The following is a 20,929-nucleotide window of genomic DNA, read 5'->3' as shown; positions in this document are numbered from 1 at the left end:
TTTCGTTTCTTTCCTGAGGGAGAGCACTGATCTTTTGAGAGGAAAAAGGATGGATATGTTTTACACAAACTGATCAAACTACTTTTCATTCTAAACGAATACAAGACTGACTGAAAGTCTCAGGTGTACTAATTTTCTTCAGCTAAGTCATCCAAGTGTACACTATGAAGCTAGCAGCTAATAAAATAGTTACCCAGGAACATCAGAAGGTATTTTCCTTCCCTGACAGGCCTTCACTCCTACCTGCTAAGAGCAAGAGCACTTACAGTGACATCTAAAAGGACTTGTAAATATCATGAGACAAGCCATCTCTGATATTCCTCCACTAAAGCAGTCCTTTCTGCGGCAACCCCAGGAAGCTAACAAGGATAACCAAGCCTCCTACCACCCCTGCCTCAAAAGGGGAATTTTGCTTACTTCTTTTTCTCCCACTGGGCTTCCACAGCAAAATTTTAGAGGCAGGATCAAATGCGTCAGTTATTAAGGATGGAATCTTGCAGACCCCAGAGGCACAGTTTGCATGCTGTGAAAATGCTCACAACATAACAGAGGCTGCACTCATGAACTGTCTCTGCATACTCCCCCTTCCTCTATACAGCACAACTACTCAATGCTGGACAAATTATGCCAGATTAGAAAGCAATCTCCCACTTCAAGGAGTTACCACCAAGTAAAGCAGTTCCTTTCTATTTTTTCTCTGCCTGCCTTCCCATTTTCAGCATGTTGGACAGAATGTCAAACTCAACAAAAATCAGACATCTTTTTTCTCTGCTTCTTTTTTCCTGGACACTTCCTCACCCACGGTGATTCATAGGTGTAAGTAGGTGACTGCAACAGCAGATTAGGAAAACCTAGCATTGTGGGAAGGAAAAATAAGTGAAAAAATAGTTTAAAAAAATCAGTTCACTCCAACTGTTACAAGATAAATACTTGCAAAAGTCTGCAGATAATATAAAGAATAGCCAAAAGCTATGTGGATGCATAACTAGATGGGGGAACATTCCTTAGGGAGGGGGTAAAAAAACAGCGCACAGTGAAGCCTACTCCTGCCGAGAAACCTTGCCCTGCTTCCAAATGATACAGACAAGAAAGCTGCATCAGAAATAAGAAATCCAGAAACTGAAGCACAAGCAGCAGATGGAAAACATTACTCATTGGCTACTTCAGTAATCACCTGGTGAGCACATGCTAAGTACCTGTCTGCAGATCAGAAAAAAAATTTCTAGGCAATAACACATTGGACAAGCCAGCTGAGAGAAGGAACTAAGCCTACACTTTTTACAAGCTCCTTATTTTCCTTTGGCCTTTCCTACTCTACCCCCACAGCTCTGTTTAAGAACTGTTCAATAAAAATCAAGTAGATATGCAAAAGAATTTTTTCCAAGAAATAATCTCAGACACGATGCCCAGAACTGCAGGGTAATGCTGCAGCTCTCAGCCTCATTCTTCCTGCCAGTTTCCCTGCACCCTGACACATGGTAAGGTTTTATACTGTGGTTCCATGAAAATCTCCTTCAGAATATGTGTAAAGGTCCCTAGAATTACATCACCCTACAAATAAAAACACCACTCTTAAGATAACCATGAGACTTGGCTCCCTACTGAACTTCGTTGGCAATGAAAAGATATACGTTGACATCATGAGACATATCTGTGACATCACATTCCAAGACTATTGCATTACATTGTTTCTGCAGCCGGCATAACATTTCACAAGTTTCAGATTTGCCTGCTATTTTAGGAATTATTCTAAAAAATTCTCCAATTATCACACTTCCTTAAAGGTAGTTCAGAAAACTCGCCTTGCAGGAATTCAGTTCCTCCTCATAAACACACTTCAGGAATCACTGCTGAGCATCAGGCTGAATAATATCCTAGAAATACTGCACAGGTTACAACCAGTATGTGGGTCTTTTTCAGAGAGTTCTTTATATTTGGCTCAAAGCTTTTTCAGTCTCACACAGCTCTGTTTCTTATGATTGCCTCCTGCTCCTACCCTTCATTCTTTAGCATAGTAACTTCAGGTGTCTATGCTCACATCATCTTTGTGACACTGCTGCAGCAGAGGAATGGCTAGGAGTGACTGCTTTTTGAACAAAGAACCTGGCTTTCATGCTGTTTGGAAAAGGAAATAACCAGAAGCAATTAAAAAAGCAGCTCATTTGTTTTCAAGGGTTGTTTTCTTTTTTGAACAGCTTTACGTGAATACTTAAATGAGGTAGAAGACTTCATTTCAGACCATCAGATTCAATTTTATTTCAATAACAATTTCATTTGAAGTACTAAATATGCAAGTAACAACACACAGGATCACTTGCTTAGTCACAATCATGGTGCTTGGAAAAGGAAAATCACAAATGCTAATCCTGAAAGAGACAAAACTCATAAAACAGCAGTTTGATAATGGGCTTTAAAAGATTAATTGTTAGGAAAAGTAGGGAAAAGGAAGACATTTTGGAAGATCTGAGGTTGTAGAAGAGGCTGTAGTTAGGAAGCAGCTTGGAAACAATGAGAGGTGGAAGGGAAGCAGGAAACAAATGAAAAACCACTAAGCAAGCCATTAAATCTGAATTCGAAGACAGAACTTTAACTCCACAGATGAGACAACAACGAGAATGGAGAAGGAACAGTTTAATAATGAGGTAGAGCAAAAATCATAGACAAACTATAGTTCTTACTCAGGTTTGTTGATGGAGGTGATGATTTTGGATGCGTCAGTGATGATATAAAAATCAAGGCACAAACGCAAGTCTAAGCACCAGCAGTTTTCATAAAATATATTAAAAAAAAAGCTGTAAAGCAACGAACACCTGCAAGGCTTCAGAGAAAAACTTCTGATGAAAGAGAACACTGACACTTCTAGTAGCAACTGAGAACTTTGTGAAGTGTCAACTGACAAGGAAAGAGGGCACCACGGCTACCAGAACTTTCATGGTATTGAATCTTATTTAATGCACAAGGCAGTATAAACTAGACAGACAGAGATAACTGAGAATGTGAGGTAAAGAAAAGCAAGAATTCAATTAGATGTCATAGTACATAGGCCTGAGTGGAGATCTGACACCCTTTGGTCAAGTACAAAGGAAAGAAGAGAGGTCAAAACCAGTAGCCTTTGGTATGAATGGAAAAGGCAGAGGTAAGTTATCCCACCCAACTGAAATAACAAAACAGCCAGAAAGCAGGTAGGAAAAACTAACTAACACCAAAAACAGAATAAAGGAAAATACTCACTTGCAATAAAAGCTGCTAAGAAGTCAGGAGCAGAAATACAGCCCTTGTTTCTGGCTTCACATGTTTCTAATAATTTGTAAGAGTTCTAGTTAGTTGGCGACCACATAGAAAGCCAACTGAGAAAGCTAGGACAACAAGGGGTAAATACAAGAACAATCTTCCCAAACCAGCATTTAGAACGTTCTGAGAAGACAAAGTACTGACAGGGGTGAGGAGGGAGAACTGCAGACCACATGAACACAAACAAGAACAGCACAAAAGGAGAGGAAACAAGCATCTCTGAGAGAAGAATCTTTTCAGTGCCTAGTCTCAGTTCATAGTAGGAACAGATCATAGCAATAAAGCAACGTGTAATAAGAAACTGTAGGTATTCTTTCTTTCCCCCCCCACTCTTAATGAAGCTGTTTTGCCTCAACAGTACTTTTTATTCTGAGGCACTTCTGTTCCAGGCTGAACTTGGGTTTGCAGCTCAGTGGGTAAGCTCATCAGCCATCCAAGCCCCATGTCATCTGAAATGCTGACATAAAAGTTTCAGGCTCCCCCAGAGGCATACAGCTGCTTCGTGTGTCCAGGAACTCCTGCTGAATGATTTCTGTAATTCACCCAAGCACCAGACATACCCCTAATGACAAGCCAGACGTATGCCACGTTTGCAGCAACAGAAATATACGTCACTGAGAGTACAGTCACCCAGTCTGAGGACTTATGGCCTCTATATGCTATACAAGACCGGCTATAAAGAAATAAATAGTTGTTCTACCCGTTGTGAGGTCTAACCATTATCCTGGCAATTTCCCAACTTCATCTTGAACACATGGAGCTGCTGCAAAGCACAAGGCAGTTGAGATGAATACTGGACTAGCAGTGTGAAACCTAACATCCTTTGACGGCTAGGGGAACAGACCAGATAATGTAACAGCTTCATTTACCCTCAAATTTCTGCATGTACCTCTTGAAAAGCTGTTTATACTTGCAGAAACCTGGCCTGATCTACAGTAGCTTAAAAACATTGCTAAAACAAAACCACTGATGTGCTGAGTTTGACTTTTGTACTTCAAATCACTTTTTAGGCACACCTCCAAAGCTCAGTTCAACAGGAATTAGACGATGCATCATTCACATGGATAGGGAAGACCCAGAAAGATTTCTGCTCCATGAGAATTGCTGGAGACAGCACCTCTATTTTTAACAGAGGGAGCTTGAAAGGCGCTTAGATACAGTACAATTGTGCTCAGCACAAACGCTTAAATCTGAGAAGAAAAAACTACATCTTTGCAAAACTTCACTATTACACTAAGTAGCGAATGGCTGAAATATAAAAGTACAATTTCCCATCTTCACCCACAACATTCACAGGTAAGCTCCAAATATGGAAGTTCCCGGATCAGCTACATTAGCTGCTTGCTGGTGACACAGGGCTACAGCCTAAGATTTGAGATTAAAATCAAGTCCTGCCATCATTCATGCAAAAAGGGTAGTTTTCAATTAAAAGGTTTTCCATCGCACATGGCATTACAGAGCTAAGTATGAAGAAGAGGCTGATAGCCCTCAGTAAGATGTCACCCCACCTTTTTATAGACTATCTCAAAATGACTGTCAGAATTATGTCTGTAAAAGAAGACGTTCATGTAACAATATGGATGGTTTCATTAGCCATCTTCTCTAGAGATTACTCAGAACATGCAAAATAGCATTTCTGATTCATTTCAGGTGGAGACCTAATCTTAAGCTCCTTAAAAGTGTGCCACAATTAGGTCCTATAACTGAGTTCTACCAACCCTCTCTACATTTAGCTTCTTTTTACAGAGCAGTAGGATCTGTGCTTACCTCCCTCATCTCACAGAAACAACTGAGTTGCTGACCTTGTCCCGAGACCCCCAACAGAGATCTAAGGAGACAGCTTTGGCACCAAGCTCAGGATGCTCCAGTTAGAATTATTTCCCCTACCTTGTTGAGGCAATGGGAAACCAGTCACAGTACTGTCATACTTAATGAGAATGCTAAATAGCAATGAGAGCTGCAGCGACAATTCATGCTATCAGATAAATACTCTGACAAAGGTCAGCCAAGTCAATGTGCTAAATGGACAAGCAAAACATTCTCTCCTCGAATAAAAATCTGATTTATGTGACGTGTGAACACCTGTTGATAATCCACTTTGGGACGCTTTTTCCTTCGTGACTGGCTTCTTGCACGGGTACCACCGGCACTGGCACCCTCTGTGTGGGCAGTCCCGCTACCCACATCAGCTTCACTTCTGGCAGCCAGATGCAAACCATCACCTAGTATCTTCTTTTCTCCAGCTCTGCCCAAGCATTTCTGCCTCTCACGCTCATCTTCTGCTCTCCCTCGTCCTGATCCAACTTTCCATCCAAGCGTCTGAGAGTCATTTGTCAGGGTTAGGTCCTCTGAGACAGTCTTTGAGTCAGCTCCCTTCTTTACTGAGGACTCCTGCAGTTTCAGTCTGTCAAACAGCTGCAAAAGAACATTTGTGACATTCATAAAACAAGAGAGGCCTCTTGTTTGTCATTTCTACTTGGTATTTGCATATACAATCCCGAATCAGAGCTCACAATACACAATTAGTGAAGAATCTTTACCAGCAGTAAATACTATGTTCTCTTGCCAAAGTCAAATCGTGACATAAGGTGAATGGATGAACATCTTCAATCTGGGGAACAATACTGAAGTGCAGCAGCATTGAACTTCGGTTAGGAACAACAGAAAGTTACCAAGTTCATCCATTAGCTCACTTTCCCTCATGCTCTTGTAATATTGTCAAATAGTACTAGCTATTTCCATCCCTGTGTCCTCAGGCAGGACATGAACCCTAAGATAAGGGGCCTCAATCAGCAAAAAGTATATACTGAAAAAATGATGGACCTTTTGTGTTCCGCAAAACAAACTAAAAGAGGCCATGAGGGTATTCTGGGAGGTGAGCAGACCAAAAAACAATAGAAAAATAATAAAAGCTAGAGCAGCAGACCCACAGCACTGTATGAACTCATTAATCTAAGAACACATGCTGCTGAAACTGGAAAAAAAACTGCTTTTACTCTGGCAGCAGGAAAGCTTTTATGAAATACTGACAAATGAAAGGGATTCTTGGTTAGCCTGTCTCTTCCCAGCAACAGGATGAAAAGCCAATCCCTGTGAGAATGGGCTAAAGGAACAATGACAACTTGATTATTTTTAACTAATCTTTAAAAAAGGAAGGGTGGGTTCTATCAGAAAACAGATTTAAATGACTGGAATTTTAAAGTAAATTCCTCACAATGAAACCGTTCAAAAGTTTTTGTGATGCTTCTTTGATGTTCGAAAGGCCCAGAGCTATGCCATTCAACAGGCACAGCACTGCCACATATTTTCCCTTCATTGTTCAGAAGCTCATCTATCATTTCTTAAGTTCTCAACTTCATAAACATCTCTTTTTTTTTTTTTTTTTTTTGCAGCTGGATCCTAGAGTGTCTTGCTTTGCAGCAGCACACACAGACTAGAAGTTCAAGTGACCAAACAGACATTTCATTGGCTGGAGTCGAGGAGTATTATTCTATGAACATTACTATCAGTTATGCACTGCCAAATCACCTGGCAGGACAAATATGGACCGTGTCAGTCACGGGTGCAAAGAAATGCACATAACAAATAAATAAATAAAACACAGAGTGAGCTTATAGAAGGTCAGCAGAGTGCACTAAGCAGTGACAGCACCAGTGATCTGATACTAGCAACTCTAAAGTGGCACTTCTGTAACACTGAACTATGGCCAAAGTACTTTCAAAAGAGTCACAAATCTGTTTTCCTACCCCCCAGTTCCAGTAATTTTAGAGTAGTCTGTAAGAAAACAAGGCAAAACATTTCAAATGTAAATACAGTTTTAAAATCAATGCTCCTCTTTTACTACTTTGAAAAAAGGAGATAATAAAAAAAAAAAAAAAGCCACTGGGGAAGGTTACTTACCCGGGTTAGTGTGAGCTGAGGTTCTGCGTAGAAAGCTTTGCCTGTTATTGGTTTCCTGTAAGTCTCATCCACATCTGTCAGGGCCTAGAAGAAGGAAAAAGAAACAGAAAGGTCAAAATTAAAAGACAAGATGAAGAAGCTTTGGACCAGCTTTGTGTCATGGCATTATAAAATTATTCTCTGAAAAAAAATCCATCCTAGGAACAAGCTGTGCTTTGGAGCTGGCTTCTTAATCATCTAAGTTGTACTGAAGTATAACAGCAGCACCAAAGCCCTGCATTACTTTCAAAATCCTTGTGAGCCTTGCCTGCTAAATCCTTCTCCCTCCCCCACCTCTTTCCAAACTTTTCACAGCCCCAAGGTGCACAAATATTTAATAGCTGCTTTTCCATCCACCATCTTCAAGATCTTCATGTGGTAGAACACAGGAAAAAGCTTTTGCCACTAACGTTCCAGTGACGTGTTAAGTGAAAAAAGCTGAGCACTATAAGACTGTTTTGCAGAGCAACCTTGCGAAGCTTTTGTTATTTTCATATTTCACTTTTTTGGGTTCTTATCCAAAACCTTTGAAGGCGTTGGGAATGCTCCAAAGCTTCTGTCTCACCAAGAACCTTCTCTAAAATGACTATGCACCTCTCAGATGTACCAATCCAACAACAAGCACCACTTAAGTCTGAAACCCAGCACTTGGTGCCAGGGCAAATTAGTTTTATGAACCACAATACCACAATAATCTTCTCAAAATGTAGTTTTCTTAAACCTCTTGCAAATTTCAAGTTTTCAATATAGTGGTTATAAATCAAGGGCTGGAACAGTAATTACCATATTCCAGAACTTGTCAAATGCAACCAAAAACCCTGTGCAGACTCCACGAAGCCCTTTGAACGTGCGGATGTGGACATTAATTTTTACACCATCTCGGACACAGCGATGAAGTTCCCCCAGTGGGCTGCCTTCATGGACTGAAAGAGAAAGAGAACATCACCAGTCTGCAACAAAATGCATATAAACATATAGGAATTTGCCGTATGAAGAATACAACACACCTTGGTGCAACATTTGCCCTCCCATCAAAGCAAATGAGCAGCCCCAGAGCACTGTAACACATTGTGATTGAAAATACTAGATCACCAAAACTCTCTTTAGAGCGGGGACAGCAAAGACTTCAGAAAATATGAAGGTTTCACTTTATACAACCCAAAGCCAAATCAGCCTTAGCTGAATTTTTTTTTGCTACATTTCAAATGCATTCTAAGTAATGCTAATCTTATATAGAAATGGTTCGGAGGGAGCAGAAAGCTCAAGGAAGCAGAATGATTTTTTGCAAGAAAGACAAACGCCTAGCTAAAGCTACCTCAATTAGCTACAAACTGTTAATAAAGTATTGCATCAGACACGTTGCTTTTCTTTACAAGATTTCTGAAGCAACAGATGACTTCAAGTTCTTCAACTAACTAAATTGGATCAGTTTAAGTTAATGAAAATGTATTGTTTCAGTTAAAACTTTGACCAGTCATCTGAACATCCTTCAAAGATGCACCGTACTTTATCCTTCAAAGATGTACAATTCTTTGCCAAAGAAAATTACTAAAAGCAGCAGCCACCAATGAAACCATGCTGAACGGCAGCACAATTAATGTTTTAGTTAGGAATTCACTAAAACATACAGCTTACCTGTACACACAATCCTTATCTGCACACTAAAATAATCCTTGCAAGTGTACATTATCTAGAAGTGTAGATATTATTTACTTTATGACTTCCAACAAAGCCACAGTGAAGCCATTCCAGCAATAAATTACAGCTACCTGTTTGCTTCTGCAAACACAGCCCCAGGACTGCTGTGCGATTCCTACTGAGAGTCATGGAAAAGCACTGGCCTAAAAATCTCTCACAGTTCCTCACATTAATAAAAATATCTGAGTCAGAGATGACCTCTTGTTTTGTGTTTGAGGGACTATGTATTCAAAGTTTGATTTGCACACTAGAAAAGGCATCCTGTGAGTGAGTGTAAAATATTAGTGTATGACAGCTGATCTGCAGTATTTGGCTGCATGGTAACTCTCAGCCACAGCAGGGAAATCTAAAGCAGTTTCCTCTGCATTAACCTAATCACATTTATTTGTTGAGATCCATTGTCTTCTTTCCAGCCCTTTCCAGCTGGAGAGCTGGGGAAAATTGCTTTCACACAGAGCATAAGATGCCTCAGTACCTCCCCACTTTGCTTAGGGGGGTAATTTAATCAGTCTCTGTGCTTCCTTTGGCTGAACTGATGACAAACTAATGCTCTGAATTCATAGGTCCATTATGGGGACGAGAGATGACACCATCACTACATCAGACTGATGCTTTTAATCAGGTAACAGTATTTTTTCTAACCAACCCTGAGAATTTACAGAATCATTTTAGATTTAGGTATTTTTTAGATTCCTGTTTCTTTGATACAGGAGGTTTATCTACAACTTCTCATAAAAATCCAAGTACAACCTTTATTTACAGCTATGCCTTTGCTTGTCAGCACCCCACGAGGCCTGATGGAAATCACTACTTTGCAGCTCTAGCGAACCTAGACAACACATGCTCTTCCTACATTTCCTTACTGCTTAGGGTTCCAGCTTCACCAGAGCAAACCTCCAGCTTTACCTCACTGCAAGGGTAGAACGCATCACCGAAAACCATTTCAACAATCTGACACTTACTTCCCAGAAAAAAATAAAGCCAGCAATGCAAGGAATTTATTTTTGCAACATGCCTCTCCTGCCAGTACCAAACCCTGCATCGACCAGGCTCTGCAGGCAGGTAGATTTGCCTACAGCTCTTGACTCTGTTAAGCACCAGTATTAATATTTTTTTCAATCCACAGAGAGTTGATTTTATACTCAAAATCCAATCCCTACTTGTATAAAATAAGCACATGCTTAATACCAGGATTCTGAAGAATGACTAGAAAAATACTGTAAGCCAGAGGGGAAGTACCCTGGAAAGGAGAAAATAAAGATCCAAACTCTGTTTAAGTTCAAATCCCTGTCCTCAGGGTAGACTTTATGAAGAGGCAAGATTGAAAGAAAACAAGAGCAAAGCAAGTTAGTGCAGTTGAAATAACTCAGAATGTTACCAAATGCCTTTCTAACTGATCTGTGGTAACTGCTTGCACATGAGTTCTCTGCCCCTTGGTAAATGCAAAGGAATTAGAAATAGCTTCTCCTGAGCTGATCCAGAACAGGCACTGCTACATCTGGAACCATCCCTCGTGACAAGCATTAGCTCCATTTCATTTCGCTGCATTTCTGACCCACTACACTTAAGGAACACATCATACCTTGTCACAGCTACCTGGGAGCACAGCACCACAACTGTGGGATGTCGCAAACCATGTGTCACAGTTACTTTCAGAGGCAGCTACTGCCTTAGGATCCAAGTTTCAAATGCTGGCCCACCCACGGTGCAGACAGGCCCCCTACTAACAAGGGAAGCACACAATTTTGGCTATAAATTATTCTTAAAACTCTCCAGACCGCTGAATAGCACCTTCCATGTCAGTTGTCCCAGTCGTCTTCGAAGTTCAAGCTGTCCAGCCTTAGAGGTGTGGATATTAAACATGTGTGCTTAACAGAAGCATGTAATTTATTTGCTAGACCACCAAAATCAATTTTTACAGAGTTGTTTTGTTTTTAATTTCCATCACAGTAGTAGATATGCAGGTACTTTACATTAAGATCCTAAATAAATATATAAGGTTGGTTCTTTTGGAAAACCTATACCAAGAGACCCTCTGCGCCTGCAAAGCACCAAGCTGACATGGTATTTAGGATCACAGCACCTACGGCAATGAACACATTACGTTTTGGTGTCTAAGGAAGAAAGGAGTTCTGCTCTGGGCATTTAGAATTGAGCATTTTTTAAAAAAGAACATTAAGGTGATGCTGATGATTAAGAGACATACTTAGATTCCAGCAAACACCTGGTATTTTTAGTCAAGTGCACTAATGTTACATCTCATTTGATAGCAATGCAGGTGCACTCTTCAGTGTTTAAGGGCAATTACCCTGACTGCATACATAAACTTAGACAAGAAACTTGTATTATCATCACAGACGACAAATTTAGCAGCATCCCAGCTGCCTCCCACCTCAGTTCACTGCTCTGGCATCATGTCACCACAAACACCAGCATTATATTTATGCTCCAGGACTCACAGGCAGGAACCAAGCTACAGCAGTGCCTGACAGATCCATGCTGGGGTTAGGATTTAACTATGAGCTGCACGGACTCAGATCTGGTTTAAAAAGAGTAATTTTGAAAGCACAGTAGTTTCCCATCCTTTTTTTTTTCCCCTTAAAATCAAGAGGATTAATATAATTAAATAAATAGGAGGTGAACATTACCACAACAAAACCAGCCTCATCTCTGAGCAAGCAGATCTTTGAAACCATTCCTCAGCTCCACACACCACCTCCCCAGCATCACTTCCACTCAGCTCAAACACAACCCAATCCCCCTTCCCACCCAGCACCCCTGCTCTCACCAGCCACGTTGATAACAAAAATGATGGCAAATGAACTCTCTAAGACCACTTCTGGAGTTTTAGAAAGCAAGCATCCTTTATCAGGCCTCAGCAACACGAGTGAGTGGCCTCCATCAATCCTGTGCAGTGAGGCAGGAGCAGGGTACAGAATATTTTTCCCGCTTACATGCACACTTATAGATTTTCCCAGAAATCTCATGCATATTTTATTTACTTTCCAAGGTCTAATTGAACTTCACAACAGTCAAATCTCTTGCTAATCTGGAGCTTTGGAGCCAGCTCTCTGCCTGACCTTGCGTTTGAGACAGAGAAAGGCTGCAAACAGAGGTGATTACAGAAGACACACCTGTCCAGCACAGATCATACTTCACACAAGACGTTATGAACAGCGTGGAAAAAACAGCGTTAGGAAGACAACATGCCCTCAGAAGGACATTCTGCATAACTTTCAAAAAATGCAATTACAGAAGTATCACAGAATCACAAGGCTGGAAATGACCCACAGGATCATCGAGGCCAACCATTCCTATCAATCAATAAACCATGTCCCTCAGCGCCTCTTCCACCCGTCCATTAAACACCTCCAGGGAAGGTGACTCAATCCCCTCCCTGGGCAGCCTCTGCCAGTGCCCAATGACCCTTTCTGTGAATTTTTTTTTCCTAATGTCCAGCCTGAACCTCCCCTGGCGGAGCTTGAGGCCATTCCCTCTCGTCCTCTCTCCTGTCACTTGGGAGAAGAGCCCAGCTCCCTCCTCTCCACAACCTCCTTTCAGGTAGTTGTAGAGAGCAATGAGGTCTCCCCTCAGCCTCCTCTTCTCCAGGCTAAACACCCCCAGCTCTCTCAGCCGCTCCTCGTACTTACTTCGGTGAAACACAACTTTAATTTAGCTTAGATTAAAATATTCCGCTTTTTGTAATACTAACTAGTTAATTAACCAAACAGGAGGTGGCCATCACCGTACCAAAACCAGCCTCATCCCTGAGCAAGCCGCTCCGTGAAAAGCACCATCCCTCATTTCCACCAGTTACTATTATAAAAATATTGAATAATTTTGATTTAAGCGCCGGTCAAACCTCTAAATTCCCCCTCAAACTCCATCCCGGCCCCCCGGCTCGCTTCCCCCGGCTCCCCCCGCTCCCGGCTCCGTCCCCCGCCCGCCCCGGCGGTCCCTTACGGGGCATCCTGGTGAGGACGTTGCGCGGCGCCCGCCGCCTCCGCGCCGCTCCGCGCTCGGGCCCCACGTTGACCATGAGGCTGCGGAGGCGCTGGATGCGCTCGGGGTCGGGCGGGCCGCGGCGGGCCGGGGCGGCGCGGCGGGAGGGAGCGGCGCGGCGGCCCCGCGGGCGGAGCAGGCCGCGCTGGAAGCTCTCGTACTCGGCCAGGTTGTTGAAGCAGGGCGCGGCGGGGAAGGGGAGAGGCGTGTCGGCCGAGTACAGCGCCAGCAGCGGGTCGAAGCGGCTGGAGCTCACGTCCAGGCGGCCGGGGCTCGGCGAGCGGCGCGGCGGGCGCCTCGGCGCCGCGGCCCCCTCGTCCTCCTCCATGCCGGGCTGCGCGGCGCCCAGGCCGCCAGGGGGCGCTGCCGCCCCGCGCCGAGGGCTAAGCGGGATCCGGCCCGCGCGGCGCTGGGAGGCGGAGAGCGCCGGAACCGCCCGCGCCGGGAGCGCCCTCGGTCGAGGCCCCGGAGCCGCCCCGGCTGCCGTGGGCCCCCAGCAGGGCCCGCTGCGCCTGCCCCAGGAGACCGAACAGCGTCTGGGCGAGAGGGGTTCAGCCGGGCTGAACATTAAGAAAAAAATTTTCAGGGAAAGGGTCATTGGGCACTGGCAGAGGCTGCCCAGGGAGGGGGTTGAGTCACCTTCCCTGGAGGGGTTTAAGGGAAGGGTGGGCGAGGTGCTGAGGGACATGGTTTAGTGGTTGATGGTAACGGTTGGACTCGATGATCCGGTGGGTCTTTTCCAACCTGGTGATTCTATGATTCTATATAAATTGCATTTTAATCGGTGAACATCTATATAAAGGGCAGAAACATTTCTCCCAAGAAAAGCAAGGCAACGTGTGGCGATGTTGTCAAGTGGTTTTACCATAACAGATTTCACCACTACCATTAACCCTCCCTAACTGGTTGCTGGATGTTTGTTTAATGCTCCATTACAGCAACACAACATCAGATAGGGGCTCTGGCCTGATTTCAGAGGAAACACCATGGAGTCACAGTGTGGGATTCCTGCAGTGACAGAGCTACCCACCGGCCCAGGGCACAGGAGGAGCCGCGTGCACCACAGAGACCAGTCTGCTTCTCCAGCCTTGGGATTTATTTTCCCCTTTGTACAAAGTCACTTTATGACTTTATGCACGAGGGTACCTCAAGGACTTTCCTTCTCTAGCATTTATGTTAATAGAAATGAAAGGCCAGAGTTGTGCGGACAATCCATCCCTTGGTTGCAAAGTGTGAATCCACATGTAAATGGATATGTTTCATTAACACATTTTATTGTAAGGATAGGTTAATCAAAAAATGCTCTAAGACCTAGTACAGACCCACATTCTATACAGATGCACAATTACATACAATTCTATTCTACAATAGAGCTATTTATATATCAGCTATTCACAACGTATCTAACAAAACCATATCATGGTTGCCAAACGTTTTTTTCCTCTTTACTGAGACTGCAAAAGCCAAATGTTCCCACCTGTGCTTTATATGCAGTGTGTGAGGTCAGGCACCAGATAGTAACACAGGGTGTTTCAAAGTCAAGTAATTAAATTCCTGTTACAAGACAAAAAATGCCAGACAGACAGATAGGAAGTTCTTAGCGGTAAATGGTGCAATGATTCATTCAGAATCATCACCTCACAATCCCTCATATCCTTTTTCTGGAAATTACAGAGTCCATTCTACAAACTAAGAGTGATACACATTCTGTCATCGCACACACTGAACTGCTCAGTATTTGCTCAAAGCAGCAGAGGGGAAGCCCGGTGCTGCTACAGAAACATTGACTCATTGTTTATTCTCAGAAAGAAGCTGGGTGGTAGTAGTTTACATCAGCACCTGCTCTGTGGTTTGTTTCAAATAACCAAAATGCACATCGCCTTAAATGTATAGGTTCTTCCTTTGGGAAGAAAATGGTAAAAGCATAGAGTAGGCTGCTATGTGAATTCACGAGAACCTAACTTGGTGCTAACCTCCAGTCTTCAGACCTTCCTTCCATTTTCACGGCCAGTCCCAACTGCTGACTCTCTGTCCCTTAGGAAGAGCTGGCCAGCCAGATCCCTTCTCTGGGCATTGTTGTTTTGAAACCAGTATGGTTAAAAGCAGTAATAATATCCTTATGAATATCTATTCTATCATTATAGTTGTATTTCTATGCTGAAATAGGTAATTTAATTTAACTGTTTTGCCAAAGGGCCTTAGCTAATACTTAAACCAAAACAAAATGATGCATAGACCAGGCAACACATTCTCCCCACTTCCCTCTAATATATATTGTCAGGACTGCTATGCCTGTCTCATTCCCAGGAAAATCAGAGAATGAAATGCAAATTCTCGTCAGCACCCTCTTTGCAGGCACCAGGAACGTTCCCCTGTGTTGCTGCCTTTCATTCTGCTGCGTGGTAGGAGATGAAGGACCTCCCAGGTCACAGAAGGTGAGAGCACAATGTCTACCTGTAGGAATATAATGGAAGATTGACAAGGAGGAATTGTAAACAGACTCAAGCGACCTTGCAGCTGGGGTGTAAGAGAAAGACATAAATCACGCTCATCATTGCCTGGTCTGGTGTGCTTAAACAGAACCTTTTGTGTTTAGGTAACACAGGGCTGTGACAAACTCATGGCAAAAACACGCCTGAGATTTCTGCCCTGCTGATTTCTGCCCTGCTCTGAGAAAGATCAAAGCACAGCAGGAAACTACTCCATCCTTCCTTGATAAAATTCAGGCAAAGCAGACATTTATGGATTCACACTTTTTAGCAAGGACCAAGCTCTGCAGTACCTGCATTTCTGCTTGTTTCCTCTGCCCGGGTGCCGTTTTGGAGTTGTTGCAGACGCTAAGGTAACGGAAATAAATTTATTCTTTTCATTTTATCTGTGGCTTTGTGGTTGTTCCTGCATCCTGCCTGCATTCAAGTCACACACTACCCATGTCCTAACAGAATTTGACTTTCACAGTATTTTTATTATTAACTGTTTGGAACCTTCACCAATTACTAGTAAGAGTCTTAGGAATAAAAAAGGCCAAGTAATTAACACAGCAAGGAAGAAATTATTGGTTTTAATTTTTGAAAAGTATAAAAATCCTGTACATTTGACAAAAGCTTTTAAAACCAGTCATAGGAAAGTGCTGGGCTACTCCATTTACTTTCTCCAAGAATCAGAAACATTAGGCAGGTGAGCATTTTGTCACTCATCTGACTGAACACGCTGAACTTGAAGTTTAATACAAAATGTCAATTGAATTATTCCAGACCATCTCAGTTAAAACAAAAATCAAAATGATTTATTTTCTCATCTTCTTCTAACTGTTCTTATAACTGTTCAAATACAGAAGCTTTTTATAGTTCAGTTCAGTAAAATGCCTCCTGGTTTAAATACAACAAAAGTGCATGAAATTTCCATACACTTTTTCTACAAATCTGCATGCACAAGGAAGGAGTGGTCTTAAATTTATGATGAGTCCTTAATATTCTAAATATAACATGATTTTAGGTTTCCCATATGGGCATATTCTTGTACATCAGATAACATACTCGTGTCTTTTTTTCAGGCAACAGCAGTGCTAAAACCAATGCAGTTGTTGAAGAAGGTCACAGGCTAAACTCCGTTCATACTCCTTGCTTGCCAACAACCCAAGCAGACCAAAATGCAAACTACGGGTTTTACTCGTCACAGGTATCAACTACCCTCAGCCAGAATCTCAGGATATTCCTCCCAGAACTGGTCCCCAATGATGTCACAGTGCAGGGGAACAATTTTAGTCCTAGTCCGTGTCACTTCAACTTCCTTTTCTTCTGCTTCCTTTGGCAGTTTTATTTTCTTAGTCACAACTTCATTAATCTGAAAATACAGTTGAGACATTAGCAGACACGTAAGACTCCAGAGGGGATTCACAAATGGACAAGAAGCAAAGCTACAACAAAAGCAAGTATCAGCCCTATAGTAGATTACAGAATTTAAACACTGCATCTTTTGAGAGTGTATTCTCAAAGAATAACACAGGTGCAGGTGAAACTGCATATCACCGTCACGTCTTCAAGAAATTACAAATTCACATAACTGATTGCAAATATTCTTGAACGGTGTACAATATTCAATTTGGATCTACGTAAAGCGAATGGAAAACCTTGCAAAATTTCTACGATTACTAAGAAAAAACAAGCATAAGGAACAAGTAGAATATATTTCCAGGTGGGAGCCTCTATCTGTTCCAATTAGCTCCAATGCTGTAATAGAAATTGTTGGCCACATTTTAAATAAAAAAGAAAGGATTGTGTATTTTTTTTTTTTATGTACAGAACACTAACACTGACAGATGAAGTCCTGATCACACAAAACTCTTCTAGTTAGGATCTCCTAGTACAGAAGGACACTAAGGCCATAAACATTTATGATTTTCTGGGATCTCTTCTCATACAAACACAAGACAAGAATTTCTTACACTAATTCTGGATCAGCGATTAACAAAGTAGTAATTGAAAGGAACTCTCCAATAACAGCTGCAGTCCTTACGATGCTCCTTTACAGAAACACAAGAGGACTAAACATACTATGAGCTGAGCTACCCTACTGAACAAAAATACATAATTCCTTTGCAGTGGAAATACTTGGGATCTAACCCTGTGAAGGCCCTGGCACAGGCCCCAGTGATTATCGTATCAAATTCACAACAGTCATTAAAACATAATTTTTCAGGAACCAGAATACTTCCTCAATTTTCTAAGCTGGTAAAACTAAAACCCAACTGCATGATTCATTAAACGAGGGAGATTTATCTAGCAAATGTATCAGTCTTGTGAAATTCTACATATACATTATCATCTGTTGATACAAGTTTTATCTCAACAGCCAGAGATCTAAGAGCAGAATATCTAAGCCAGACTTTAGACTACTTTTTATTCTATCAGAGTTGAGTTTTTTTATACTATACTCATAGATATAGATCTCTCAAAAGCGCCTCCAAAACAATTAGTCATCTTGCACATCATTATGTGGCTAATATGGTTGGTTTTAAAATACATGGACATACATTTGGGATCATCTGGTGATCCTACAGCGCAGCTTGTCTGCCATAGTGTAGCTATTTAAAACATGAGTATGAAGCAAGTGGCAACATAGGCTTTTACCTTCTGCCATATCAAGACAGTTCCTTTTCTATACATCAGAGGTTCATTGTTGTAGTTGATGTTGAATTCAGAAAACAAGATTTCATTCTTATCTCCAGCCAAAGTTCCCTGAGAGGAAATGAAAAGATACTGTACTTTTATAGAAAACAAACAAACTGAATCTCTAGGGTAGAAAATGGGTGAATACTGGAAGACCTCAAGGGAGCCTTACCTGGAGTCTATCCTGCGCTTGCACTGGTGTCAAACCACTTCGCTGCACAAGCATCCAAAACACAGTGTTATAAAGATTATTAATATGGCCTACAGAAAACAGTGAGAGAAAGAGTATTTACCAAGTCCGGGTGATGACTCAGGGAAAAAACCCTTTATTTCCAGAGTCATATCCAACAAACAGCCAGGAATAAAGGCAAATTAATAACATCAGTTGCTAGAAAACTAAAATCTTTCAGATTCATTTTTAAGGTACTCCTTGTCCTAAGAATGATTAGAAGATAGACTTCATTATAAAATTCTATAAAGAGAGAGCAGAGAGTGAAGGGTGTTTACGTGTAACGTATGTTAGCTTCATTTGAACAACAGGGACTACGTACTATTGAAAGTCTAGAAAGGAAGTCCAATGCTCTGTCCTAGCATGGAATAAACAGCACTTTTGACTGCTACAATTTTGCTGCCTAGTGTCAATTTGAACATTCACATCTCTTCATTAAAGATTATCTTGGCTAAACAAACTCAGTACATAAAAAATGCGAATATTTCCTGGGCTGAATTCTCTCCCAGGATGCAACAAACATAGTTGTAGCCTTAAGACGGAGAATTTCAGCCGTTATTTCTACTTCCATACAAAGCCCAAAACAATTCTAATACTATTTAGAAGTACCACCCTACCTGTTCTTTCTCTGAAAATATACATAGAAATACAGGCATTTCTATTCAAGGAAAGGAAATCAACTGCACAAATCTCTGTTTTCTAGAAAAGCTTACAATCTGCTTGTCTCCAGCTGAGGTAGTCCTTTAAGTTTTGGTCACTGGGATACAACACAATTCGTCCATCAAACCCTGGTGGGTACAGAAGTTGCTGGTCCTTAAAATAATCCTTCCAATAGAAAACGTAACTTGAGGCAAACTGCGAGACCACGTGAGTCATGAACTTACTTGCAAATACAAAGTAAAAGATAAGAAGGAAGAAATACATCAATACGATTATATATCTATCGTTATCTGAGGTATCAGTAGTGATAATTCTCCGCATTTCTTAAATAATGGCCCAATATATCAGCTATGGCACAGAGACTCTTGAAGAAAAGGAAGTACTCGACTCAAGTAAAGAGTCTGGAAAAGGTAACATTTTGCTAAAAGAATGTTTGTTCTAATAATGTTTGTTTCTAATGTTTGTTTTACCAAAACTTTTTAAAAAATCTCTGCATCACTCACTGCATTACCTTTTTTCCTGAAAGGTCACATGTGAAGAGTTCACATGAATAACCTGAACTAACTGTAGTGTAAGGACCCAAAGACAGACCCACTACTCACCTCTGCATGGAAAGGCAAGTCTACAGAATTACCATTTAGAGAAAGGTTAAAAACAAGTTCACTTCAGCATCAAAGCAGCTGTTACCTTGCCCTTCTTTTAAACCATCTGCTCTTCTTTTTGAAAACAAAACTATATTCATCGCTCTGTCCGTAAGCGATAGCAATATCCTCTAATTCTTGCATCACCATCTGGGCACACTTGGTCATCAGATGAAGAGCACGGTCATCATTTGGCTTTTTGAAATCATGCTGCTCTGAAAACCTTAAAAAGCAGAAAAAGTTGAATAAGAACCCCTTGCAGAGCTAACCTATTCATTTTTCATTGTATTTGCTTACGATGAATATTGATTTCTAGTATCCTGTCAATACTGACAAAGAATTCTCTCCAGGTATGAAATGCAGTAACAAATCACCTCTTGTTACACACCCCAGATAACCCATTCTCGCTCCCATCAGTATCTCATCCCAACCAGTCCTTTAAAGTGATGCGGCTCTGTATTTCATTTGGAAAAAAAAAGACAAATATTACATTCTGGAAACTCACTTTCTCGTAGGGTTCCTTTTATACTCAGTCCAACAAAGGCAACATTATCAATGAATCTGTCAAGACTTGGGAAGTTTACCAGAACATCCTGTGACCAAGCCAGAGATCAAATCCCCAGCAAGAACAGGTCATATACTACTCCAGGGAGCTGTGTTCTACCGCAAAGAAAGGCAAACACCACACGGATATCGACTCCAAACCCAGTAAAGACCCCTGTACACCTCCTGCACACCCACGCACCGTCTTCCCACCACTCAGCCACAAGGCCCAGTTCTGACGCTCCCCATAGCCCTTTAAGATAAACAACCCTGGTAACTCTGTGCCCTGAAGAGGCCGAGCGAAGGGTTCGCAGGGGAACGGAGGATTTGTAATCCCTGCACCTGCGGAATCCACGCAGGCCGGGCAGGGACCAGCCAAGACTGACTGCCTGGCACCAGCCTTGATCCTCTCTCTCTCTCTCTCTCGCAGCCCTCGCAGCCCGCAGCCTCAGCGCCTTTAGTACGAAGAAGCTCCTGCTGTACCGCAGGCCCCCTCCTCCCGCCTCCGCGACAGGCGCCCCGGCCGCCGCCCGGCCTTCACCTGTGGAAGTTGCGGCCGTCCAGCCGCACCACTATCCAGCAGTTGGGCAGGCAGCTATCGTCCACCTCGAAGTCCCGCACGTACTCGAACTTGCTTTTGGCCATGGAGAGGCGCCGGGGGCCGCGCAGCCAGCCCGCCCACCTCCCGCTCCCCGCCGCTGCGGCTGAGGCGGCCCGCCAGCCCCTCAGCATGGCCCGAGCGGAAGCGGAACCGGCGC

General features: G+C 42.4%; 2 protein-coding genes across 3 annotated transcripts; both read right to left on the bottom strand.

The window, feature by feature from the left end:
• Positions 1 to 2,231: 2,231 nt before the first annotated feature.
• Positions 2,232 to 13,263, bottom strand: LSM11 (LSM11, U7 small nuclear RNA associated). Its single transcript, XM_069868952.1, has 4 exons — positions 12,892 to 13,263; positions 8,014 to 8,153; positions 7,192 to 7,275; positions 2,232 to 5,706 (listed from the first exon to the last, which is right to left on the bottom strand). The coding sequence occupies exons 1-4, from the start codon at positions 13,256 to 13,258 to the stop codon at positions 5,302 to 5,304; spliced, it is 996 nt and encodes a 331-aa protein (XP_069725053.1). The 5' UTR covers positions 13,259 to 13,263; the 3' UTR covers positions 2,232 to 5,301.
• A 2,712-nt stretch (positions 13,264 to 15,975) lies between these two features.
• Positions 15,976 to 20,922, bottom strand: THG1L (tRNA-histidine guanylyltransferase 1 like). 2 transcript variants are annotated; one of them, XM_069868888.1, is made up of 6 exons: positions 20,713 to 20,922; positions 19,675 to 19,851; positions 19,041 to 19,210; positions 18,271 to 18,359; positions 18,060 to 18,167; positions 15,976 to 16,773 (listed from the first exon to the last, which is right to left on the bottom strand). In XM_069868888.1, the coding sequence occupies exons 1-6, from the start codon at positions 20,901 to 20,903 to the stop codon at positions 16,612 to 16,614; spliced, it is 897 nt and encodes a 298-aa protein (XP_069724989.1). In that variant the 5' UTR covers positions 20,904 to 20,922; the 3' UTR covers positions 15,976 to 16,611. The 2 variants fall into 2 exon arrangements, with proteins under 2 accessions (XP_069724989.1, XP_069724990.1); XM_069868889.1 differs by lacking the exon at positions 20,713 to 20,922 and having other exon boundaries at positions 19,041 to 19,206; positions 19,675 to 19,810.
• Between the last annotated feature and the right edge of the window lie 7 nt (positions 20,923 to 20,929).

The sequence above is a fragment of the Phaenicophaeus curvirostris genome, chromosome 15 (genome assembly GCF_032191515.1).
Source record: "Phaenicophaeus curvirostris isolate KB17595 chromosome 15, BPBGC_Pcur_1.0, whole genome shotgun sequence".
Taxonomy (NCBI): Eukaryota; Metazoa; Chordata; class Aves; order Cuculiformes; family Cuculidae; genus Phaenicophaeus; species Phaenicophaeus curvirostris.
This window is presented reverse-complemented; position numbering and strand designations above follow the sequence as displayed.